Source organism: Melanostigma gelatinosum, assembly GCF_949748355.1.
Source record: "Melanostigma gelatinosum genome assembly, chromosome: 1".
Taxonomy (NCBI): domain Eukaryota; kingdom Metazoa; phylum Chordata; class Actinopteri; order Perciformes; family Zoarcidae; genus Melanostigma; species Melanostigma gelatinosum.
Window position 1 is genome coordinate 2898622 of NC_136634.1, and position 26870 is coordinate 2925491.

Here is a 26870-nt window from a genome sequence, read left to right on the forward strand (position 1 = left end):
GATCACAGGGAGAAAAAGAAAATCCAATTTGCCCATTCATCTCATGTGGTCAGGGTCTCCTGGACCTCCAGATCCACCAGGGCCAGATCAAAGATGGAGGAAATGCCGTGTGACAGTGGTGCAGACTTCAAAAAGACTGCGGGAGATAATCCAATTGAAACGGACACATCACCTTCAGGCGCCGCTTTGGGAGAACCGGTGCGTGATTTCCATGTTCCTGTTTTTTTAACCATCATTCCTGAGTTATTAGTCCGACCGAGTGATGGTTTGTATAAGGCTGTAAAATAACAATGCGTCATGCTTTGGAGATCAAAAATATTTGGCACAATGTGCGTCAGTTGATTGTGGCAACCAAGTGAATCCACTCTGTTTTTAGGCCTCTGCGCAACAATACGTCACCGAATATAAGAGAGAAGATACTTGAAGGCCCACACCGTGTTTAGGAAGAAGTGATGAGATGTAGGTGTATAGGTTGATGACGAATTATTCATAATTTATATGAAAGTATGTTCTTATTAAAAGTGCGCAAAAAGATGAGATGTATTGTGCGTAAACGCGTCGTCTTTCGGCTCCGTTCTGTCACCATCTCCGGTGATGTGCGCGCTTTTTTTGATTGCTGCCTGAATGACATCAGCTGGGAACGTGCTCCTCTCCCCTGAACGCGTCGGTGCAGTTTGAGTGAAGCGCCCCCATCCCGCGTGGACCGCATCTCAGCGGCGCGGCGGAGCTCCGGTCTGGACGCGGGCCAAAGCCTGTCTGGTGTCAAACCAGCCTGAACAGATACTCTCCGACGGCTCATTCCTGAGACGGGACTCTGCCCACCCCTCGTGTAAAGCAATTTAAACCTGATAGCGCATCATCTCCACTGAAAATATTTGCCAGACTATTAAGACCTTCACTTTCCTTTTTCCCCCCCCTCGCCGGCGCGCGACCGAGTCATGGCTTTTACGCGCAGACCTCCGTCCTCGACTGTGTGATGATACATTTTTTTATCCAAGCTTGATTTTTTCTTTTTTTTTCTTCGGAGTTTCAACAAGTTGTGACTTCTCCTAATGTTTTATATTTCTGTCTTTCATTCGTGGGAATGCTCCGTCCCGATCCATAGAAGGACCGACGGTTGGTTAATATGAACTTATTGCCGAGTGGAATATGTTTTTATTTGTCGGTGGCAGTCTGCTGGATGACGGCCGAGGTCGATGCGTCCTGGTGGTGAGTACCGTGAGTTTTTCTTTATTATTACGTCTTGAATGCAACCTGCAAAAGCCCACGCGCTGCATGCATGACTTTCTTACGAACACGTTTTAGCACAAAATGCGTTTAAACGTTGTTTCAATGAAACAATGGGATTTGTATTGTTTCTCTCCTCTTTGTGATTATTATATTTTTAATGTGTAGGCCTGAAAGTCTTGATTGAGTGAATTGGTTTTCATGACTTGACGTTTAAGTCTGAATATTTGGACAGATCCGTTTACAGGATAAAGTCATTTGATATCATTTCTCTTTATTTGCTGACTTCGTTTTTCTCGCAAAGGTTCTGTTTCCATTTTTCCAAACTTCACAGCGCCTGTTTGCACAGATACTTTTCCTTCATGTCTTTCTCTTTCTCTGATCGCTGAGGGGAAATCCCTGCAGCCTGCAAGTGTTCAAATTCCCTGCATGTCTGTCGTCACCGTGTTCTGCAGGTACCTGTGAGTGTGGACTTGTTCGGAGTGATTTCAACACGAAGCTGCTCAAGAAGACACCTTTTTGTTTTGTCACTTTGTCTTTTTACTATTTCTGGCTGTGTCTTCTTTATTCAACATTTTCTTGAAGTTCTGTCTTTTAGATAATTGAGAGAACTCTGATTGTGTTCTAACATTTCATCCAGATCTTTTCGCAGACACACTTTTCCCTTCCTTTGATCAATGCTTTAAAAAGTCTTCCCCCAGATGTTCACACGTCCGTCTCTCTCTGTCCGTCTGCAGGTACATGGGCACGCTGGGCTCCCAGGTGATGTGCGACAACATCCCCGGTCTGGTGAACAAGCAGCGCCAGCTGTGCCGCCAGCACCCCAAGGTGATGCAGGCCATCGGGGCCGGGATGAAGGACTGGATCTCCGAGTGCCAGCACCAATTCCGCAACCACCGCTGGAACTGCAACACCACGGCCAGAGACCACAACCTGTTCGGACGCCTGCTGCTGCGCAGTGAGTGGAGGAGGAGACTGACTTGAGCCTTTAAAAAGCATCTCATGCTGAATGAGGTTTTAAAAACTCTTTAAGATGTAGAAGAGCAGGGAGAGACTGACTGAACATAAACCCCGTGGCCACCCTGCCTGCTGAAGTGTCCTTGAGCAAGTCACTGAGGCTCAGGGGGAAGAGGAAGTTCAAACAGGTTTTGAGGGATTTAAATTGAGAATCTCATCAGAGTTTATTTTTCCTGTAAGCTGTTAAAGTTCAGTTACTTCATGTCCGTCTTTAATACCTGCCTCACTGTGTCTGCATGGATGACCATCATCAAAAGGAAGTTACATTCAATTAAAGGCAGCGTGTAGCATCAGAGGGATCTATTGGCATGAAGTTGAATGTGATGATAAGTGTAGTTTTCTTTTTTTAGTCTTTTGGTTGGAAAATTCTCAAGTTGCGGTTTACAGTTGTCATTTCTAAATGAATAAGTCAACGTTGTTTAAATCTGAACCTTTAATTTAAAACTTGCAAGACTTTGTTGTAGGAAAACAACAATGATTGTTAACTTCGTAACATATGACTACTTAAATCAGCGTATCACATATCTGTGTCAGTTTAGAGGTATAACGTCAATCCGTGTTGCTCAGCTCTCAGCAGTGAAGTGAATCAGATGCAGTCATGACATGATGAGTTCAGGGACCTCAAACGGGACCAGGAACATGAAGTTGGATTGTGAGCGCCAGTATCTGCCGGATTGCGTTACTGCACACGATCTGTGAACAGCAACAAACATGTTGTCTCAATTAAACGCCGACAAACCGAAACAACCGGCTGGTTGTTTTCAAGTGTTGATTTACTGCGACACCGGTAGTTCACAGATGTATCCTTTTCTTCCTCTCCACAGGTTGTTGGATCGCATTCCACACCTCGTCTCACTTTACATCTGTACATTCATCACGTCGGTGCAGCCGACTGGTTTCTCCGTTAGTCTGTTCTCATGTGTTGGGGGGGGGGGGGGCATGCTCCTCAGTACTTTGTTGTAGTAATATTGTGACGTCTGGTACTCAGATTTAGTGCTAAAAAGATTTGTTGGTGGAAGAAAAATGTATCTGGAACAGTTTTCTTTCTTTTTTTTGGTCTTATTTATGCTCCACAAGTGATACTTATGTAATTATCTCATAACACGGTACATACAGTAACAATGCTGAATTCATCTTTATTTACTTGTCAGATGTTATAGATTATAGATATTACAGATATAATATTGTCAGATTTAATAGCAGCCCCAGTTGAAAATCACTCATCTGAAACAGTGCACTTTGGGAAACTGTCATTTTCATCTATTTTCATAGATTTTGTAGATGAAAATTGAAAAAATAATCCACAGATTATTCAGTGATGACGATAATTGTTTACGTTCAATCCACTTCAGATACGATCTCAGGTGTCTAATTACTCTCCACTCAGCTCGTTGAAATGATAAATAATCATTTTTTCATTCCCACCACTCTGAAGATCACGTCGGGTCTCGAGCAGCGTTTGTCTTCTCTGCAGAAGAAGAGACTTCCTGAGCAACAGACGACGCTCAACATGTATTCTCTGGGGGAGTGTGTGTGGTTGAGAACAGATGTTATATGAAGAGTGTGACAACGACAGTAATGACTCAGCAGCATCGAGGATCTAAATGATTAAGCAGCCTGTGACAGATATTTGCCACTAAAACATAATCTTTTATGTTTTTATTGCCAGTGGAGGATCATCAGGACGCGGCGGCCTGATGTTCCTGTCCCATGCCCTGAGATTTAACCCGCGAGGCGGATCCTTCGACTTAGTCCGTTTCGTGGGGGGGGGGGGGGGGGCTCTAATCAGCCGTGTGGTATTCGGACCTCCCGCATGATGGCGGTGCACCGAGGCCCCCGTCAGAAGCTCCTTACTGTCAACGTCAGCCGGCTAATTTCAAACAATTACACAGGAGGGCTTTTAAAGCTTTCCTCTCTGGTGTCGTGTTCTCTCAGCGTTCTCCTCGTTAACCTCGTTAGCCACGCTCAACTAAGAGATCACTGCGTGTGTGTGTGTGTGTGTGTGTGTTGTAGTTATTTAATACTTGTGCTGACACAATACCTTGAGTTTCTACTCTGATGCCAAAGTTCTCAAATGGTTTTGACAACAGCAGCTTTACGAGAACTTTGCCAAAGTAAGCGAGTCTTTAACTGGTAAACTATCTGATTTGCTTGAAACTTGACTTCCTAACTACACAAATGATTTTTTATAACTTTGCTCGTATATCATTAATGCAAAATGTGTTGTAAATAAATCACCTTCTTCTGTGCATGAACTCTAGACTTGCCTTTTCTTGCTTCCCCTTCAGGCAGCCGCGAGGTGGCCTTCATGTACGCCATCTCCTCGGCCGGCGTGGTTTACACGTTGGCGCGCGCCTGCAGCCAAGGCGAGCTGGACTCCTGCTCCTGCGACCCCAAGAAGAAGGGCTCGTCCCGGGACGCCAAGGGCTCGTTTGACTGGGGCGGCTGCAGCGACCACGTGGAGCACGCCATGCGCTTCAGCCAGGGCTTCGTGGACGCCAAGGAGAGGAAGGAGAGGGACGCCCGGGCGCTCATGAACCTGCACAACAACCGAGCCGGCAGGAAGGTGAGGAGGCACTCGTCATCTAAAACGCCTGCAGCAAGAAACCAATTAGAAACCAATCGTTGATCAAAGACTGAGCTACTTTATCAGTTTTTTTAATGTCACTTCCTGTTCCCTCTCCTCTCCAGGCGGTGAAGCGCTTCATGACTCTGGAGTGTAAATGTCACGGCGTCAGCGGGTCGTGCAGCGTGCGGACCTGCTGGCTCGCCATGGCCGACTTCAGACGCACCGGCGACCACCTGCGCAAGAGGTACAACGGCGCCGTGCAGGTGGCCGTCAACCAGTACGGCACCGGGTTCACCGCCGCGCACGCGCACTTCAAACGGCCCAGCAAGAACAACCTGGTGTACTCGGAGGACTCGCCGGACTACTGCATACGGGACCACGAGTCAGGTAAACGAAAGTAGATCTTGAGGTAATTCTGCAGCTCCAGTGTCCTCCTGCCCGTCACGCTATCTTTAAGTAAAACATCAGACTGTGAATCTATGTGGATGATTCTGTAGTTTCTTTTTTTTCCTTCTATTGACTGATTCAATGAAACACAGGAAACTCAACCTGAGGTTTTCATTTGTACGGCCAGAAAGAGAAGGTGGATGCCTGACAGGCAGCAGATGATCCGGGGCGATCGGGTGTCGGCCAGTTTAAGACCCATTACACACTTCTGTGGACTGAAACCTTAGAACACCACAGATCACTATAAATCACTGGACGCACACACACACACACACACCTGGGGGCACGATTGGCCAGCAAAGAGAGGCATATTTCGGGGGTGGGGGGGATCGCGTGACAAGATACAATCGTTAGTAATACAGTGTGCTTTGTGTCAAAGTGAGACACTTCTCCCAATTCTGGACACGTTAAATTAAATGGATATATACAATAAATTATATAAAATACAAAATATTTAATCTTGTTTTAAAGTGCAGGTTGAGCAATGAAAGTGAATATTTATGTGCAAATATTGCCGTTTTTATTGCCCAAACTGACAATTAGTTTTTCAAATTTTAGGTAAAATTGAAGTGATGTTTTGATTTTACACTTCTTTGCTGTGATTTTGAGCCGCAGCGTTTTTGCACTTGCACAACTCTTGCTCAAGGACTCTGGTCTAGGGTACAACTCTTGCTCTAGGACTCTGTGTAGGGTACAACTCTTGCTCAAGGACTCTCGTGTAGGGTACAACTCTTGCTCTAGGACACTCGTGTAGGGTACAACTCTTGCTCAAGGACTCTCGTGTAGGGTACAACTCTTGCTCTAGGACACTCGTGTAGGGTACAACTCTTGCTCAAGGACTCTCGTGTAGGGTACAACTCTTGCACTAGGACACTCGTGTAGGGTACAACTCTTGCTCTAGGACTCTGTGAAGGGTACAACTCTTGCACTAGGACACTCGTGTAGGGTACAACTCTTGCTCTAGGACTCTGTGTAGGGTACAACTCTTGCACTAGGACACTCGTGTAGGGTACAACTCTTGCTCTAGGACTCTGTGTAGGGTACAACTCTTGCACTAGGACACTCGTGTAGGGTACAACTCTTGCTCTAGGACACTGTGTAGGGTACAACTCTTGCTCAAGGACTCTTGTATAGGGTACAACTCTTGCTCTAGGACACTGTAGGGTACAACTCTTGCTCAAGGACTCTTGTGTAGGGTACAACTCTTGCTCAAGGACTCTTGTGTAGGGTACAACTCTTGCTCAAGGACTCTTGTGTAGGGTACAACTCTTGCTCTAGGACTCTTGTGTAGGGTACAACTCTTGCTCTATGACTCTTGTGTAGGGTACAACTCTTGCTCAAGGACTCTTGTGTAGGGTACAACTCTTGCTCTAGGACTCTGTGTAGGGTACAACTCTTGCTCTAGGACTCTTGTGTAGGGTACACCTCTTCCTCTAGGACACTCGTGTAGGGTACAACTCTTGCTCTAGGACTCTTGTGTAGGGTACACCTCTTCCTCTAGGACACTCGTGTAGGGTACAACTCTTGCTCTAGGACTGTGTAGGGTACAACTCTTGCTCTAGGACACTCGTGTAGGGTACAACTCTTGCTCAAGGACTCTTGTGTAGGGTACAACTCTTACTCTAGGACTCTTGTGTAGGGTACAACTCTTGCTCTAGGACTCTTGTGTAGGGTACAACTCTTACTCTAGGACTCTTGTGTAGGGTACAACTCTTGCTCTAGGACTCTTGTGTAGGGTACAACTCTTGCTCTAGGACTCTTGTGTAGGGTACAACTCTTGCTCTATGACTCTGTGTAGAGTACAACTCTTACTCTAGGACTCTTGTGTAGGGTACAACTCTTGCTCTAGGACTCTTGTGTAGGGTACAACTCTTGCTCTAGGACTCTTGTGTAGGGTACAACTCTTACTCTAGGACTCTTGTGTAGGGTACAACTCTTGCTCTAGGACTCTTGTGTAGGGTACAACTCTTGCTCTAGGACTCTTGTGTGGGGTACAACTCTTGCTCTAGGACTCTTGTATAGGGTACAACTCTTGCTCTAGGACTCTGTGTAGGGTACAACTCTTGCTCAAGGACACCCGTGTAGGGTACAACGCTTGCTCAAGGACACCCGTGTAGGGTACAACGCTTGCTCAAGGACACCCGTGTAGGGTACAACGCTTGCTCAAGGACACCCGTGTAGGGTACAACGCTTGCTCAAGGACACCCGTGTAGGGTACAACGCTTGCTCAAGGACACCCGTGTAGGGTACAACTCTTGCTCTAGGACACCCGTGTAGGGTACAACTCTTGCTCAAGGACACCCGTGTAGGGTACAACTCTTGCTCTAGGACTCTTGTGTAGGGTACAACTGTTGTTCTAGGACTCTTGTGTAGAGTACAACTCTTGCTCAAGGACACTTGTGAGTCAAAGGAAACGTTGGATGTGGTAGTGAATGAACCCTGGGCTTCGTCTGTCAGGGTGTCATGTATTCATGTGTGAACAGTGGACGTTATCAGACACCGTCACAGTTTCATGACCCTAAAATAAACCTGCTGTTTAGCGCGCAGATGTGTTCAGAAGAATGGTTTGAATTTATCTTCATGTCTGGAAGATAAAAGCGTGAGTTTGATCTTTGGTGTTTTATTTAAATGTTTTATTTATGTTTCCAGTTTGTTTAATGGTGATACTTGTTACCCAGAGAGTAAGACAGTAGCCTAAATTAATTTGGTATATTAATAGTTTATATATTATTGATACCTCTGTGTATCGAGACATATTATTGACATACAAAATAAAGCTAAAACTGTTCTGAATTGATGGACCTCTGGAGGTCTTCGGGCCCCCTTCAGGGAACAAGTAGAGGCTTTACAGCAGACATGAAGGCTTTCTGTGCTGTGTACATGTAAGCAGGGTGAGGCAACACACACACACACACACACACACACACCCCTCGGGCCTCTCATGAGAACTTAACTCCCTCTCTAAAGACCGAGTCCTCTGGGACACACAGACAGAGGCATGTAAACTCACTCAGTCATGACAGGAACGTACGGTGAATCATCCTCTCTCTCTCTCTCTCACACACACACACACACACACTAAAAAACGCTCAGACATGCAAACTCACCCTCAATCATTCGGAATAACACATAGACTGAATCCAATATATATATCTCTCTCTCTCTCTCTCACACACACACACACACACACACACACACACACACACACACACACACACACACACACACAGATAGACGGGCCCCTCTGAGCCTCTTTCAAAGTGTGAAATCAATTTCCCTCGGCCCGGCGAGGCTCAGGTGCTAAACTCATCTCTCGGCGCCCCTTCATCTTAATTCAATAAGCAGACGCTGGGAGAGACTCCGTGATGTCACCCCCTCGCAGGGCAGCATACCGGCAGATGACGGGCGGGCGAAAGGATGGCGGGCACGCCGCCAGAGGGGCGGGGCTTCAGGTTTCATGCCCAGACATATTACCTGGCGAGGGGGGGATGGGGGGGTGCACGGAGCGAAGCAGAATGTAAACACGGAGCGAATTCCAGAACTGTGTTCGAGATGGCACTTGAAGCCTGCGCATCATCATTTTTTTCCTTAACTTTTATTTATACAGGAGTAGTCTGCTGAGAACACACACACACACACACACACACGTTGTCCTTCAGTAACAGTCTGATGTAACACAGCAGCTCAAAAAGTTTTAATTTAAGTTTTTTAAAAGATAGAAAACGTGTGTGTGTAGCTGGAGATTTGGGAGTGTGTGTGTGTGTAGCTGGAGATTTGGGAGTGTGTGTGTGTGTAGCTGGAGATTTGGGAGTGTGTGTGTGTAGCTGGAGATTTGGGAGTGTGTGTGTGTCTCTGTCTCCTGTAAAATGAACAGCTGATGAAGAGGGTGAGTTCAGGCTGACGGCTCCTTTCATCAATCTCTCATCTCTCCTTGGTCCAGCGGTCATCATCTTACTCAGTTAATGCTGCGCTCCCATTGGCTGTCGTTCACAGATACGACTGTTCTGATTGGCCACGTTTAGAGCGACTGAGTTAAAGGGAGCGAACATCTTAAGTCTGCAGTAATTTGCTAGTCACCTCTTTGAGTCCACTCATTTGTTTTGTGCTGCAAGAAGTGGCTGAAGCTGCAAACATCAGAACATTTTCTCGTGATAGAAAGTGAAGAAATGTGCAGTGGATTATGTTCGAGTTGTTTTTTATTTAACATCTAGAAATAGAACGTTGATTTTAAAATTCAAAAACACAGAAAACTGAACCAAAGGTTAGTTTGTAGTTCATAAAGTAAACGATTATAAAAGTAGAGCAGATAAATCCTCACTGACTCTTCCTCTCCCCCCCCCAGGCTCTATGGGTACAGGTGGTCGTGTGTGTGACCGGTCGTCGGTGTCGGTGGACGGCTGTGAGGTGATGTGCTGCGGTCGAGGCTACGACACGTCCAGGATCAGCCGGACCAAGAAGTGCGAGTGCAAGTTCCAGTGGTGCTGCTCGGTGCGCTGCAGCGACTGTCACCAGCAGGTGGACGTGCACACCTGTAAAGACCAGACGTGACCCGACACCTCGGAGCGCTGCAGCTCACGTCTGTGTGTGTCGCCTGTCAATCAAACAGTAGGAAGCGTCGGGTCCGAGTGTCTGTCGGTGGCGCTCTTTGGGTTCCAAACGAATGTAGGTGTTTCAGAGAGAAGCACACAGAAAGATCTAAGATATCAGGATGTCAAACAAATAAAACAGGTTCAACATAAAGTAGCTGAAAGGTGAACACGACATCACCGGACACTGTTCCTCTTCATTCACAGCTCAGATCTAAACCATCCGTTCTTACTTCACTGTATTTATTTACTCACCAGCATCTGTTTTATGTAAATATGTGGTTGTGTAAATTAAAATAAGATGTCTAGAGAATGAAACATTATCTGTAACCAATAGGAACGCTTTAACCAGCCGTGAGAGCCAATCACAGGACTCGTATCCACTAAGGAACGTGGACACTTTGTTGTTGAGACCTCTTTAAAAAAAGGACGATTGTGTTCTCTAGTTTTCACTCTTCACTTATAAATCATGTTCACGTTGCTGCAACCATCACTTTTTAAAGTTTTAGATGTAATGCAGTCTAAGATCAGATTGAAAACCTTTGATAAAAAATTTATTTGTTCTGTTTTTCATGTCGCACAGAAATGTAAGTGCAAACAAAAGAAGCTGGTTTTAGAAAGTGATGAAGAGTTCACTTGTTTTATCTTAAACGGGGTTAAAAATGTGAAATCTCCGGCTCTTAAACATTTCCCGTCTTGAGACTCAAACCCCCCCGGTGGACGCAGATCGAACTCTTCTACCTGTGGACTGAGATGTTAGTTTAAAACCTACCGTTGAGATGGTGTCATCTGTTCTCCGGGTCGAGGCGTCAAACAGCCGTTCAAACGGCGCGAAGCAAAGAAACGTCGGGAGGAATTCGGCTTGCAGCGATTACACAAAAAGTCCTTTATTGTATTGTTTTGTCTTTTCACTTTTTTAATGATGGCAATTGATCACCTTTTTTTTTTTTTTGTACAACAAAAGAACAGCTTTAAATGATTGAAAACCCCCAAAAATGCAAACATATCAAATAAAGTCAAAACCACATCTGGATTCCAGTGTTTTGCCTTTTTCTGTCTCCCGTCTCTCGTCGTCTGTCCCTCGGTTTGGTTTTGAACTCGCTGACCTCGGCACAAAGGTGCGTCAGTCCGGTCCAACGCAGCGCTCCTGGTTTCAGTCCGGAAGGAGGTCCTGGTCCTGGGTCTGATGCGGGTCGGGTCTGGGTCAGATGCGGGTGAGTTGGTGCCAGAGGCTGGACGGCAGGATGCTCTCCACCTTCTCCATGATGAAGTTGAGAGGAGCGAACAGCGTGCTGAGGAACTACGAGGGAGACGAAGAAGAACTCTCTGTTATCAACGCAGGAAGACGAGGAACAGACGACACAGCAGAACTATTTAAATCTGACTTCATCTCATTAAAGGGAAACTTTAAAAACAAGAGAATGTTTTCTTTTTCAATATTTTGCATCGACAAATAAGTTAAAAGCTCATTCGGAGGAGGAGTTTTAACCTCAGGTGGTGCCGAAAGTAACAATCTAGCAGCTTCTGGACTGAAACAAGAGTCCACCAGAGTCCCTTTAGAAAACCTCATTTTACTGCAGCAGGGTCTGACAGTCTCAGTCAGGTCCTGGTCCTGGTTCTCCCATTGCCTCCCTTCCCTCCAGTGGGTCCAGCAACACGTGTTGGCTCCCAGAGAGGAGAAGCTCTGCTCCTGGAGGAGGAGGAGACGCTGCTACCAGGAGCTGAGCTCTTCTCCTCCCTCGGGAGCTCCGGATCTGGGTCTGTCCACGGTGGACCGGTCTCTGCTGGAGGATCTGGGTCTGTCCACGGTGGACCGGTCTCTGCTGGAGGATCTGGGTCTGTCCACGGTGGACCGGTCTCTGCTGGAGTCTGAGCTGAAGGAGGTTCTGGTGAACCTGCATGAGTTCATCTGGTTTCACCAGAATCCGACCCGGTGGCTCCGATGACGAGCATCAAGAACAACTCTATAGAAACAGACCATCTTCTCTCTGATGGTCTCTGTACTGATGGAGGTCTGATAGAGGATCAGGACTACACTGAGACTGGGTCAGACCAGTTAGAAGTCCCTCACAGTAACTTTAAATGCTGAATGTAACACTATCATGACAAAATGATTCTCTGTATTTCCTCTTTCCTTAAAACTTTCCAAACAAGGGAGAACAAGTGTGTGTGTGTGTGTGTGTGTGTGTGTGTGTGTGTGTGTGTGTGTGTGTGAGAGAGAGACTCACAGCTTTAGCAAACACTCCCATGAGCTCGGGGAACTGGTGTGTGAGCAGAGCCAGCATGGCGGTGAAGGAGCAGAGGCCGGCTGTGAAGAGGATGAAGAAGGGCAGCTCCTTCTTCGGGTAGACCGACACCTCGTGAAACACTGCTTCCACGTGGGACGAACACACACACACACACGCGCACACACGCACGCGCGCGCACACACACACACACACACAAAGTTAGTCTATACATTTACATCACATATGTCTAAAACTACTCACTGTTGCCTCATTACTGCCTTAATCACAGTCAACTTAAATAATAATAATTTGTTATAATATAATAATCGTTAATGTTTGTTATTCATATTAATATTATTGTGTACTTTTGTATTTTGATGCTTTGGCAAAATATTTTTACTGAAATTTTCATGCCAATAAAAAAAAAAAGGCTCATTGAATGTTTTTAAGGAAATATTTCATGAACACAAAAAGACTTCCTCAACTTTAAGAGGAATGACCTCTGACCCCCTTCACTCACACACACGCGCACACACACACACGCGCACACACACACACACACGCGCACACACACACACACACGCACGCACGCACGCACGCACACACTCACACACACCAGTGTGTTGCTGCTGGTGGCTGGAAGCCAACTTCATCAAGTGAAGGTTTGTGTGTGAAGACAGACGAGCTGCTGAGCAGACAGCACGACGACACACACTCACTCTCACACTCACTCTCACACACACACACACTCTCACACACACACACTCTCACACACACACAGTGGTGGAATGTATCCGAGTACATTTACTCAAGTACTTTGAGGTGCTCTCAGAGGTAACTGTTGTTCGACATCAGGATATCAAGGCCGTATGTTCCACCTTGTACTGAGTAAAAACGCATTGTGTGTGTGTGTGTGTGCGTGTGTGTGTGCGCGTGTGTGTGTGTGTGTGTGTGTGTGTGTCGGAGCGTCTCTTACTGGGTAGCAGCTCTCTGTCGGCCGTCTCTGTGCAGATGGGGTAAGGATAGAACAGGTGACCTTTCTCCAGAGGATACGGGATCATTCTGAACGCTGCAGACACACAAAGAACACACACACAGGAGTATTTACTGAGTGATGAACAGTGAATCCAATAGTGAGTGTGTGTGTGTGTGTGCGTGTGTGTGTGTGTGTGCGTGTACTCACTGCCCTCCCAGGTGCAGTGCAGCAGGTTGAGCGCCCCCTCCACCCGTTTCCAGTGCTGCAGGTGGAAGAAGGCGTAGGCGATGGCCTCGCTGTCTCCTCTCTTCAGGATGTGTTCTGGAGGAAGAATCAGACTCTTCATCTCCAGCAGATACTGAGGAGGAGGAAGAGGAAGAGGAGGAAGGAACAAAGACGGAAGAAGAACAGGATTAAACGACGGCAGTTAATCTGAATTTGACAAAGAAAAGAGTAAATGAAATGCAGCTAAACGGCCGCTAATAACAAGATGTGGGTCCATCGGTATGTTTGATCAGAGAAGGTAGAACTTTATAATATATATATATATAATATGTAGTGTACAACAAGTATTACCAACACCAGTGCCTCATAGAAACTTCAACAGAAAGTAATATTGTGCATGATATAGAGAGCTTATTGCGGTCATTTCTCTGCTTCATGTCATCAAAATCAGTGCGTCAGCTAAACGGCTGCGTGAGTCAATAGATCACAATCGTTGATCAAAGTCGTGAAATTGTGTCGTAAATGTAACAAAGGGGAGTAATTGTGTTGTAAGTGTAACAAAGGGGAGTAATTGTGTTGTAAGTGTAACTCATGGTGCTCAGTGAGGTGGAAGAAGCTAAACGGTACAAGAGGCTCCAGACGGTCTTCAAAACCACGTTTCTCCAGGTCAGAGGTCAGAGAGGAGCTGCAAGAAATATTCAGTAAATGGGGCTGAAGACGAGGCCTTCTTCTGAAACGCGTGTGTGTGTGTGAGTTAACGTGTGTGTGTTAGTGTGTGTGTGTGAGTGAGTGTGTGTGTTAATGTGTGTGAGTTAATGTGTGTGTGAGTGTGTGAGTAAGTGAGTGTGTGTTAATGTGTGTGAGTTAATGTGTGTGTGAGTTAATGTGTGTGTGAGTGTGTGTGTGAGTTAATGTGTGTGTGAGTGAGTGAGTGTGTGTGTTAATGTGTGTGAGTTAATGTGTGTGTGTGTTAATGTGTGTGAGTTAATGTGTGTGTGAGTTAATGTGTGTGTGAGTGTGTGTGTGAGTTAATGTGTGTGTGAGTGAGTGAGTGTGTGTGTTAATGTGTGTGAGTTAATGTGTGTGTGTGTTAATGTGTGTGAGTTAATGTGTGTGTTAATGTGTGTGTGAGTGAGTGAGTGTGTGTGTTAATGTGTGTGAGTTAATGTGTGTGTGTGTTAATGTGTGTGAGTTAATGTGTGTGTTAATGTGTGTGTGAGTTAATGTGTGTGTGTGAGTGTTAATGTGTGTGTGTGTGTGTGAGTGTTAATGTGTGTGTGAGTGTGTGAGTAAGTGAGTGTGTGTTAATGTGTGTGAGTTAATGTGTGTGTGAGTTAATGTGTGTGTGAGTGTGTGTGTGAGTTAATGTGTGTGTGAGTGAGTGAGTGTGTGTGTTAATGTGTGTGAGTTAATGTGTGTGTGTGTTAATGTGTGTGAGTTAATGTGTGTGTGAGTTAATGTGTGTGTGAGTGTGTGTGTGAGTTAATGTGTGTGTGAGTGAGTGAGTGTGTGTGTTAATGTGTGTGAGTTAATGTGTGTGTGTGTTAATGTGTGTGAGTTAATGTGTGTGTTAATGTGTGTGTGAGTGAGTGAGTGTGTGTGTTAATGTGTGTGAGTTAATGTGTGTGTGTGTTAATGTGTGTGAGTTAATGTGTGTGTTAATGTGTGTGTGAGTTAATGTGTGTGTGTGAGTGTTAATGTGTGTGTGTGTGTGTGAGTGTTAATGTGTGTGAGTTAATATGTGTGAGTGAGTGTGTGTGTTAATGTGTGTGAGTTAATGTGTGTGTTAATGTGTGTGTTAATGTGTGTGTGTGTGTGAGTGTTAATGTGTGTGTGTGAGTTAATGTGTGTGTGTGAGTGTTAATGTGTGTGTGTGTGTGAGTGTTAATGTGTGTGAGTTAATATGTGTGAGTGAGTGTGTGTGTTAATGTGTGTGAGTTAATGTGTGTGTTAATGTGTGTGTTAATGTGTGTGTGTGTGTGAGTGTTAATGTGTGTGTGTGAGTTAATGTGTGTGTGTGAGTGTTAATGTGTGTGTGTGTGTGAGTGTTAATGTGTGTGAGTTAATATGTGTGAGTGAGTGTGTGTGTTAATGTGTGTGAGTTAATGTGTGTGTGCGTGTGTGTGTGTGTTAATGTCTGTGTGTGTGTGAGTGTTAATGTGTGTGTGTGTGTGAGTGTTAATGTGTGTGAGTTAATATGTGTGAGTGAGTGTGTGTGTTAATGTGTGTGAGTTAATGTGTGTGTGCGTGTGTGTGTGAGTTAATGTGTGTGTGTGTGTGTGTGTGTTAATGTGTGTGAGTTAATGTGTGTGTGTGTGTTAATGTGTGTGTGTGTGTGTGAGTGTTAATGTGTGTGAGTTAATATGTGTGAGTGAGTGTGTGTGTTAATGTGTGTGTGAGTGTGTGTGTGAGTTAATGTGTGTGTGTGTGTGTTAATGTGTGTGTGTGTGAGTTAATGTGTGTGAGTGAGTGTGTGTGTTAATGTGTGTGAGTTAATGTGTGTGTTAATGTGTGTGTGCGTGTGTTAATGTGTGTGTGTGTGAGCGAGTGAGTGTGTGTGTTAACGTGTGTGAGTTAATGTGTGTGAGTGAGTGTGAGTGTTAATGTGTGTGAGTTAATGTGTGTGTGTGTGTGTGTGTGTGTGTTAATGTGTGTGTGTGTGAGTGAGTGAGTGAGTGAGTGTGTGTGTTAACGTGTGTGTGAGTGAGTGTGTGTGTTAATGTGTGTGAGTTAATGTGTGTGTTAATGTGTGTGTGTGTGAGTGAGTGAGTGAGTGTGTGTGTTAATGTGTGTGTGAGTTAATGTGTGTGTGTGAGTGTTAATGTGTGTGAGTTAATGTGTGTGTGTGTGTGTGAGTGTTAATGTGTGTGTTAATGTGTGTGTGTGTGTTAATGTGTGTGTTAATGTCTGTGTGAGTGAGTGAGTGTGTGTGTGAGTGAGTGTGTGTGTTAATGTGTGTGTGAGTGAGTGTGTGTGTTAATGTCTGTGTGAGTGAGTGAGTGTGTGTGTGAGTGAGTGTGTGTGTGAGTGAGTGTGTATGTTAATGTGTGTGTGTTAACGTGTGAGTATACGAGTCTCACTTTGGGGACGTGAGGGTTGAACTCCACCGCTCTGTGGATGGCTTCTACTGCGTTCATCTCTGCTGTGCTCAGCCCTCGTCTGGATGCTGCCTCTGGAGAGAATCTACACACACACACACGCACACGCACACGCACACGCACACACACACACACTCCTGTCAGTAATCCCACTTGGGTCTACACATCACTCTATGATCAAAGTGCTTTATAAAATACGTCCCGCGGTGCCGAGTGAAGACGTTGAAACTCGCTCGTCACCAGCTGCTCTGTGAGAGCGACTCATCAAACCTAAAACAAGTGACTGAAGCCTGAAGCCGAGTGTTTTGAGTGCATTTAGATGAACATGCATGAAGCAGGAGACGGCTCCGGTCCATCACTAACTGATGCTTCCTTTGGTTTCAGGGTGTACGAGAACAGATTCAACGGTAACACGACACATGTTGACACGAAAAACAAATCAAAACGGACAAAAAGATAAGAAGCAATGAGCACCAAATGTAGATCTCCTCTGTGTATGCATCTACATGGGTGACAGGAAAAGGTACGTCGAGCACCGTCGACGGTGGAAAGCGATACTCACTTGTCCGACACCGCCCTGGCTTTGAGCAAGGCTGCTGTGTAGCATATTGTTGCAGATTTGGGTAAACTAATATCTGAGGACACAAAGCAGACAGACGGAGAGTTCAGTGAAGAAGACTTGAGGCTTCTTCATCAAGTCCTTTCAGCCTGCCAGAGCGTCCTCCGGACATGTAGACGGAGCATTCACGAGGTTTGCTGTTGAACACGATGAATAACTCCGACAGCTTGCAGAGAAGCATGGCCGTGTTCAGGAGGAGGATATCAACGGGCTGTTAGACATTCACTACGGCCTCGACACACACCTTCTAAAGAAGGTGGTTGAAGTGATGAAAGAGAGGCTGAGTTCAAACAGCCGTGACACTTTTACATATTGTTATCGCAGTGAAACGTGAATATTAGTGGAATATTCTCTTTCTTCAGCCGCGCGAACAGCTGAGAAGGAATATCGTCTTTTATGAAATAAGGGCAAAGTATTTGTGCAGGTAAGCGGAGTACTTGTAGAGCGTCTGTCTGCACGTGTAAAGTGCTGTTTATTAAATGCGCGCTCATCTCGACAGTATTCACAGGATACAGGAGTTCAAGGCAGTTCCTGACACTTGAATGGGTTTGTGGACACTGCTCAGTCTTTCTATGTCACGCTGTATTTGTTTCCGTGTGAACGGAAGTGAAAGCCTTGTGCGCTCGAGCCCCTCACCGTCGTACTTGGCCAGAACGGCCTGGACGTCGGCGTAGTTCTGGAGCTCCAGCAGTGACTCCAGCAGGTTCTCGTGGATGTTGAACATACTGAGGAGAGGGAACTCCTTCATTAACTGGAAAACACACAACTGTTGTTACATGTAATACCGAGCAGGGGGCGACACATGCACAGTCAGCAGACAAGAGCTTCAGGCTTCATCAGTTATGCAGTTACAGCAACACTTGCCTAGCTAAAAGCCGTGTAATCTGGAGTGTGTGTGTGTGTGTGAACACTTACATCTCTCATCATTTTAACAGCTTCTCGTGTTCGGCCGAGCTTTCTGGAGCACATGGCCAGTCTTCTCTTTATGTACACCAATACGTTGGTGTCTCTTCCTGTCGGAGGCAAACAGACGCATGACGTCACACACACACACACACACACACACACGACTGTAAGTGAGCGAGCTGAGAGCGTTGGCCCGGTTCCTACTCACTGTGCTGGGCTTCGTACTGTGTGCCGTGATGCTGGAGCTGTTGGCTGCGGCGGTAGCAGCCGTCTCCGGCTTTCAGCGCCTGTTTAAACAAACGCTCGGCCTCCATGATGGTCGTGGCTTCTTCCTCCGCCAGCAGGATGTACGCCGTCGCACAGCTGCAGGAGAGGAGAGGTTTCGAGGATCTGTTAAGCAAGGAAATGACACACTAGCTTACTCACGGAGTCGGGTTTGTCACAGATCTGATCAAAGGCGGTTTATTCTTCGATACGAGCCGCGAGCGCCACCGACGCGGCTCCTCTGAGCTCCTTTGTAGCCAAAGATGCTCCTAAAAATTAAACGCGATTAAAGAACGTTCACGTTTAATTCATCGCTCCACGCTGGTCAGTGACTCGTGGATCTGTTGAACTCTGTCATCATGTGTTTTACTGTGTGTGTCATCATGACGACTGTTCATCACTGCTCTCGGCAACATGATTTAACCCTTTGGTTTCCCTTTTATATATATTCACATTATTTTCCCCTTAAACTTCTCCATTCATCCATTTTCAGACTTTTAACCCTTTATGGAGGAAAAACAACAACAAAAGATGTGTGGTTTTCATTGTGTTCCCAGTCTGGGATGTGTCGACGATGCATTGCATCAAACACTGCAGGGCCTCATAGCACAGCAGCAATAACCCAGAAAACAACACGCTTCCACCCAAAAGGCAAACGTGAAAACATGTCTCAATCTGGTGGGAAATAGTAGAAAGTAGAAGGCAGGGCTGAGAGTGAAGGCCTGATATAACAGAATGCACGATGATGGCCGTGAGTAACGTCAGGGCTTTGAACGGGTTTTGTCCTTCAGGGTCTGAGTCTGTATTTCAGCTCCGGTTCTATGATAAAATATAAATCCCACCCTCTCCACAAGTGTTGTCGTCCACATTGAAAGATATGAAATCAAGAAGCCGACCCTTTAATCTGCGTCCCCACATCGACACGTCACTGCTCTAGACGACGAGCAGCTCGTCTCAGAGGACGGAGCCGCTGGACCCGAGACAACGAGAGGACGACAGAAGAAGAAGTCAACTCACTCCTCCAGCTCCAGAGCTTCGTGTGCTGCGGAGATGCGAGCCTGTGGGTTCCTCTCTCTCCACGCCTTCTGCATAACTGCCACCAAACAAACACAGTGAAGATGTCAGACGTGTGTGTGTGTGTGTGTGTGTGTGTGTGTGTCAGGGTACTGTACGATGCTCGTGTTTGCTCACTGGCGTCAGCGGGCCGGAGGTGGTCCGAGTCGCAGGTGAAGAAGGTCTGGTGGTCTTGCGCCGACAGGTTCATGTCGTAGTACGTCAGCGGCTCTCGACCCGTCACCCACGTATATCTGAAGACGAGAGAAAGATGAAGATTCAGCGGCTCAGACGACTGTGTGCGAGTCACGGGTCGACAGCGGGAGAGAAACACGGGATACACGGAACGGAAACGTGGAGGAGGAAACATCACAGAGGGAATAAAAGAAAGGATGAGAGAGAAAAGAAACCTGAGAGAAGAATAGATGAGAGGATGTGCAAAGACAGAGGAGGAGGGAGGAGGTGATAAGGAGTGAAAGAAATAGAGAAACTGAATGTAATGTAACGGAGGATGAATCGTGAAATAGATGACAGAATATTCCATCAAACACAGAAGAGGAAAACAAAGAGAAGGAGGGAGGAGGGAGGAGAGAAGGAGGGAGGAGGAGAGAGATAAAAGACAGCGGAGGAGTTATTTACATTCTCACTCACCGGTTATATTCGGCTCCGCGAAATAAATTCAGCGGATTTCTCCAGACTTTACATTCTGCAGGAGGAGACAGAGAGAGAGTGGAGGTGAAGTCGACACCTTTGGACTTCCTTAACGGACCGACGGGGACACGGATTGATTCATTACGAGGAGCGCTGCTCACGTTGCTCCGCTGCGGTAACGGGAGCGTGTTGTGCTTTGTGAACTAACGACAGCAGCAGGGCTGCACACTGATCTGGTGCATTTAAAGACCTGAATGTTTACTGGGAAGGAAAGATTTGAGGCAATCCAGGTGCATTGTGGGAATTTTAGGATCCAGAGTTGTTGGAGTTTAACTTGGAACTAAAAGGTCAAAATATCAATTCGGATCTTCTCAAGTAATTTTCATATTTTCTTGGTATCTAATTATGAATTGTTTAATCTATGAAGTGTCATAAAATAGTGAAAGATGCTCATGAAGAGCCCAAACGACAACATATTGTTTGTAAAACAGAAGAAAGCAGCAAATACTCAAATATTGTGCTTTAATAAATGACTTTAAATGATCTGCTCATGAACTGTTAGGATTGGAGAGTCACGATCACGAAGACGAGCTCGTTGATCTGACGTCGTCCTGTTTGTCTGTACACAGAAGCAGGCCGAGCACATCGGGGCGTTCCTGTCAGGAGCTTTCAGCAGCGCCAGGCTTCTTACCGGACACACTCTGTCGGTTGGAGTCGGCCTCTCCGTTGCTGCTGTTGGAGTTGCTCGGGGTGCTGCTGTCCACTCCGCCCAGCAGGGGGCGCAGGTGGCTCACAGACACCTGCTCGATGAAGGAGGTCCCATATTTCCTGAAATACCACCACTCAAATATCTGGAGAGAGACAGAGAGAGAGACATAGAGCGAGAGAGAGAGAGAGACAGAGACAGAGACAGACAGAGAGAGAGAGGGAGAGCGAGAGAGAGACAGAGAGAGAGAAACAGAGAGAGACAGAGAGAGCGAGAGAGAGACAGAGGAGAGAGAGAGACAGACAGAGAGAGAGAGAGAGAGAGAGAGACAGAGAGACAGACAGACAGAGAGAGAGAGGGAGAGCGAGAGAGAGACAGACAGACAGAGAGAGAGAGAGAGAGAGAGAGAGAGAGACAGAGAGACAGAGAGACAGACAGACAGACAGACAGACAGAGAGAGAGAGATTGCATTTATCTGTTCGCATGACTTTCATTCAATAAAATACACATTGTTGGTTCCACTCATTCTTTACAAAAGCAATCTCAGTCCACTTAACACAGCGGTAGTTCATTAAAAACAGGACGTGCATGTAAAGATAACCACTGGCTAGAATACCACCATCAGATAAATCACTGATTGAAGAGCTCTTCCCCGTCTGCTTTGAACATCTTTATGATTTTAATCACAACGTGGACTCAACTCCGGCGGTAATGAACAGCGTGGCTTCACTGGCTCTCAGCCTCACGAGTCTACTGCTGCACTCTACCAACCAACTCCTTCAGCCGGGGCAGAACACCTGGTCCTCCACCGCCTCTTCACATTGTGTTACCGTGTGATTCTGGTGAACTAAAGGATCGTATCCGCGGTAGAGCAGCAGCTCCTGTGTTCGGCGAGGTGAAATGATGTCACTGTAAAGGCGTGGATCATCTAACGGCTTCGGGTTCCCGTCTGAACCGTCTGTCTGACGGCAAAGTAAACGAGGAGAGCTGCAGCACTTTAGGAAGTGTACGCACGGCCATCCGGCACAGACGTCGTCCTCTCATCGGCGGCTCGAGGGAGGAAGTGATATTTGGTGTTTGATGGGACTCATCGAGAACTAATCGGGACATAAACATCTACCGCGAAATGAGCAGCTTGGCTCCGACGCCACCGATCGGCTTCCGCATTTCTTAATCACCTCACAGAGCATGTGCGAAGCTCGACGCCGTTTTATATCGGCCAATAACCCGCAGGGAAGAGACGGAGTGAGTTAATTAAGAGAGGAGCTCATTGAAAATACAGACTCTGTGACGAGAGATTGAAAACACCTGCATCAGCAGGAAGAGCCTCACCAACACATTCACGTACTGCGTCTCTGTGATGAGGACGTTTGTCCCATTCGTCCCATCTTTCTGCACGATGTTGGGAAACGTCCTGGGACCACTTGTCACCAGTTGGGTGCTTAATGCCCAGAGATGGAGAGCTCTATTAACATCTCCATCTCTTTCCCTCCCACACACAGAAAACACCACAAGCTGCAGCTGGAAGCAGCAGTGAGAGCTTTGGAAGTGTGTTGGCGTGGCGCGAGACGTGCCGCTCATCTCGCTGAAGAGCTGAATGAGTCGAGAGTTCCTCTCTGACCTGGCGATTGTAGTCCGAACACATCACATCCCGCGGAGCCGCCTCTGGAAATTCATCTTCTCTCTTTTTAAACGTTACGAATGAGAATGTCACGTAATAGTGCACAGTCATCAACCTCAAAGTGGGATTCATCACATTACGCTGATGAGTAGAACAGCAGGAGGCTGGAGCGCCGCAGTGAACAGCCAAGAGTAACAGCCACTGTTCGTCATGTGAAAACGGTCGTTTTTAACAGCCGATATCTGTGCTTTGTGAGAAAACGTCACTTTTTACATAGAAATTTGTCCCGCTACCAAAATGTTGACTTCCATCATAATACATTTAAAACCTGATACGAGCATCAGCTTGATGCTCCTCAGACACAGACAATGATACGAGAGGTTCTTACCAATATGAGTCCTGATATGAGGGAGGAAGTGCCCGTCAGAGCCACGTAAAACTTGGGCGTCAGGGTGTTGAGAAACATGCTTACTGCAGAGACACAAAGAGAAGAGGAGACACTCACCACAACATCTACACCAGCAGGAGAACATTTCACAACATCTCCTCCGCCATCTGCTTTACACTTCACAAAACAATCTCCACGAAAGAAATAAAGAAATAAATCCCTGATTCCTAAAAGTGTCGGCTGACATTGACAGCGGTGATCTTTCTCTCCGTTGTCTGAGAACTGTGTGTTTGTAGTTTACAGCACGACGACACTGTGAGCGATGCTGACGCGGATCTTCTGTCCCTGACGGATTTTGAGATTGTGCTTCTGCTTTTCTTTACGCGTTAAAACAGATTCGCGTTCAGCCGGATGCAGGAGAGGAAGCGCCTCCGTGTGATAGGCTGATAAGCCACAGACGTCTGATTTAAGCACATGTAAGTAATGATCGGTTTGGAGAGATTAGCAGCTCAGAGCGGTGAAGAAAGCTCCGCGTGTGCAGTCCGCCGGGCCAGAAGATCCATCCATGTGCTCACGTCCAATAGAGAATTCAACAGCCTAACGGCTTCGTGTGGAGCATCCTGTAGCACGGCCATCATCACCGACAGGGCCGGCAGCCACAGGAGAGACACAGAGACACACACACACACACACACACACACACACACACACAGTGCAGCTGGACGGCTATTCATGCAGTGAAGTGGCGGCTCTGGTCCTCACAGAAAAGCCTCTTTCAGGCCGGCCGGCGGTGGAACAGCTGCCGTCAGTCTGCGCTGACGAGGAGGCTGCTGGGACTCTCGTCTCTCTTCAGCCGAGTCCAAATAATAATGAAGCCATAACTGACATTTGGACTGTGCACATGAATGTAATATAGCAGGGTGGCCATGATCCAAAGTGAAGTCAAAGCTTTGTAGAGCTTTAAAAACAGTCAAATAGTTGTTTTTAGTGATGAAATGATTCGTTAATTCATCAAAGATTTCCTGCTTTCACAATTATAAAAACAGCCATTAGAAAATATCACGTTGGGCTCTGTTAAGTCTCTCCAAACGCCTGTCACAGACTCACAGATGAAACAATTAAACAAACCTATGAACTGGTTATCAATTAAAACAACGGTTAGCTGCAGTCTTATTGGATTTGACACCGTTAGCATGTTAGCATGTCAGAAAACACATCCTCTGCTAACTGGATGTGCTGGAAGCAAACGCCACAGATGGAAATCACTCATCCTCCTCCTCGTCTAATTACATCATCCTCGGGTGTTGTAACACAATTCATAACACAATTTTCCCCATTCGGAGATCCACCAGAGTCCCAGGACTGAATTAAACTAGAATGTAATCAAGACTCCGTGTCACACAATTAACTTTAGACTCGGGATGAGACGTCTGATGCTCGGGTGTCCTGATGACGAGGATCAGAGAGATTATCACGACGCAGGAACGTTTCCTAGAAGTCGTAAGGGACACCAGGAACAACAGGTCATGTGTCTGTTGTTATGCACTTTATGGACTCAGTGGTTCTGCTCTACTTCACTCACAATCCAAACCGTTCCATCAATCACCAACTCTGACTTGAGAGTTTGAAAGAAGAGGAAGAAACCACCGGAACATGTTCACACTTTACGAACTGAAGTCCTCACACTGAAGCAGCTGCTTTTCATTTTTACACACTTAAACAATCAATTATCAAATTTGCAACAGATAGACTATCAGAAGTGGACGCTGTGACGTCACCTATTGGTATTTTGAAGCCTTGAGTTTGGCATTTTGGTCGTCGCCATCTTGTTTTTTTGCAACCAGAAGTGAAACGACACGGTGAGGATAAGTACGACCGAACACTTAACACCTTTTTCAGCCACCAAAATGTGACAATTAACTGAAAACACGCTGTGAAAAGAGAAAGAGTAAGACGGACGACGGACAAAGACAACTCTAGGAATGCACAACGCCGTGGTAGAGACCTGTCAATCACTGTGTAGCCCCGCCCTAAAGCATCCCCTGCTTTATGGTCTGTGTGACTCTAAATGGACCATAATGTACTAAATGAACATCATGCTGTATTGAAGAAGACTTGAAACTAGAGATTGAGACATAAACTCATGTTTACAATGTTTACTGAGGTAATAAATCAAGAGAGAAGTAGAGTCATTTTCTATAGACTTCTATACAACCAGAGGAGTCGACCCCTGGTGGCTTCTTCGGCTGATTCAATGCCAGAGAGCATGCTGGGAGGATAACGTGATGATTCGAAAGGGATAAATTCTACCAGACAGGCTGAGGACTAAATGTCACCAGAGACAACAGGAGATTGTTGCCTTTACTGAAGAGACATGCCGACCTGACCGGAATAATGAAAAGACCCACGCTGAGACAGACGTCACATTCAGACATTAAATTACTCTCCCGAATGCACACACACACACACACACACACACACACACACACACACACACACACACACACACACACACACACACACACACACACACACACACACACACACACACACACACACACACACACACACACACACACTTAAACTACGAACGAGAACAAAAGGAAATGACTCATTGTGTATTCATGAGAAATACTTAAACGGTACGTGTTTGAAAAGGTCGAAGCATCTTCTGCCCCCACAACAGTCTGCAGAGTAACATTTATCTCCAACGTGTTGGAACAAAGGCACTAAACACAGAATGCTGACAGACTATGAAGTGGGACAGTGACTCAGCTTGTGGAAGCTTCCTGCTGCCGTACGCTGAATGTGAAACATGGAATACGAGATCAAAACGCCGACATTCAGACGTCAGAGGAGCCGTGGTCTTTGAATTCGATGAACTGAAATCTGAACTCGTTCTTTGATATAAATCCTTTGCAGTCACTGGATGTGTTAAGTCTCCACAGACGGCAGCACTGCAGGCCTGTACTGTACCCTGAAAACACCCTGAAACCTTTAATACGGATTGCTTCATCTTTAACTCCAGCGGGCTGGAATGGAGACAAAACAGTGAAAGACAATGACGACATGAAGCCAAAGCTTCAGAACATCGACGTCAATGTGCTACGGCAGCCAAGTCGGAGTCAAACCTCACAAAACACCTCCGGCATCGTCTCCTCACACAGCTGCACTACATCTGCTCGAGCAACTTACCGGATTGCTGCTTTGGGAAACATTGACGCAGCGGTGAGTTTTAACGGCTCGCACATGGACCTTTTGAGCACAGCGGCAGCAGTTTGTCTCTGAGAGCGTCACGTGGGCACAGAGTGAGGTTCAGCTCACATACAACTTAAGATGATTCATCTTTATTATCGTGCAGCTCGGAGACTGACAGGAAACCGGGGGTGACATGCAGAGGCACACGTTGTGTTTGGTTTCTAGAAAGTTCACGTGTTTTTGGAGTGACTTCAGTAAACATTGTAAACATGAGTTTATGGTCTCAATCATAAAGCAGGATGAGCTTCATCAGGACGCTACCGGAGCGTAACACCACGTCTCTACGTCACTCCTCCGCAAGCCAAACGTGGTCATGTCTGTTCACTGGTTGCAGAAAGCCAAGATGGCGACGGCCAAAATGCAGAACCGGAGGCTTCAAAACTGCAGTCCACAAACCAATGAGTGACGTCGACGACGAAGTCAGCTTCTTAACTACAATCATTGCTTCACTTAAGGTGGACTGAACTTTAAGGTGGACCAGATATCCTCGTTTAAGTGACAAGCCGGTGTCCTGTGTTTGGCTTTATACGTATCGAATCGGTTTGAAGGTTTTTTTACACCGGCCCGACCCTACATGAGCATGAATATCGTGCACGGTGTTCATAAGATTCTGTCTTGTTGTGTGCAGGTGCGTGTTTACATACATGTGTATGTAAATGTGAACAAGGCAAGTTGACCAGCGATGGTGAAAAAGACAGATCGATCACTGTGCGGTGCCCACATACTCAAGATATAATTTGACTGACCACCACAAACAACAACATCATCATCATAGCTGTAATACCAGAAGAGCTGAATCCAGCCTCCTCAAACGTACCTTGACTATGAGAAGAGGGAGGGAGGGGGGGGGGGGGGGGGGGGGAGAGAGAGACACAGTTGTATCAGCGAATGTTAAATATCCTAAAATATAAACATAGAACCTGATCCACAATACAAAGTAAGAGACTTCAACCAGGATCTACGTACCACTGGAACCGCAGTTTGAACCAAATGTTGCCTCAATTACAAAATGCACACTTGGAAGAAGATCA

The 26870-nt window shown here is 46.2% G+C and overlaps 2 protein-coding genes across 12 annotated transcripts in view; one reads left to right on the forward strand and one right to left on the reverse strand.

The window, feature by feature from the left end:
* Positions 1-1086: 1086 nt before the first annotated feature.
* wnt2 (wingless-type MMTV integration site family member 2) lies at positions 1087-9808 on the forward strand (the record flags this gene model as incomplete). Its single annotated transcript, XM_079266155.1, has 5 exons — positions 1087-1209; positions 1965-2185; positions 4533-4810; positions 4936-5200; positions 9603-9808. The coding sequence occupies exons 1-5, from the start codon at positions 1127-1129 to the stop codon at positions 9806-9808; spliced, it is 1053 nt and encodes a 350-aa protein (XP_079122281.1). The 5' UTR covers positions 1087-1126.
* An 862-nt stretch (positions 9809-10670) lies between these two features.
* LOC306785205 (suppressor of tumorigenicity 7 protein homolog) overlaps positions 10671-26870 on the reverse strand; it is a 36689-nt gene continuing 20489 nt past the window's right edge. For 4 of the 11 annotated variants that reach the window (XM_079279464.1, XM_079279457.1, XM_079279460.1 and 1 more), the window contains 14 exons: positions 22582-22664; positions 20558-20717; positions 19867-19921; positions 19354-19469; positions 19180-19255; positions 18107-18288; positions 17908-18005; positions 17629-17743; positions 16936-17008; positions 16356-16458; positions 13258-13408; positions 13051-13143; positions 12075-12217; positions 10671-11146 (listed from right to left, as the gene is read on the reverse strand). In XM_079279464.1, the coding sequence (XP_079135590.1) occupies positions 11051-11146; positions 12075-12217; positions 13051-13143; positions 13258-13408; positions 16356-16458; positions 16936-17008; positions 17629-17743; positions 17908-18005; positions 18107-18288; positions 19180-19255; positions 19354-19469; positions 19867-19921; positions 20558-20717; positions 22582-22659 (1539 nt within the window). In that variant the 5' untranslated portion in view covers positions 22660-22664 and the 3' untranslated portion in view covers positions 10671-11050. Of the gene's footprint in view, positions 11147-12074; positions 12218-13050; positions 13144-13257; positions 13409-16355; positions 16459-16935; positions 17009-17628; positions 17744-17907; positions 18006-18106; positions 18289-19179; positions 19256-19353; positions 19470-19866; positions 19922-20557; positions 20718-21191; positions 21274-22581; positions 22665-26870 lie in introns of those variants that run through there. The other 7 variants (XM_079279465.1, XM_079279463.1, XM_079279461.1 and 4 more) reach the window with 7 other exon arrangements.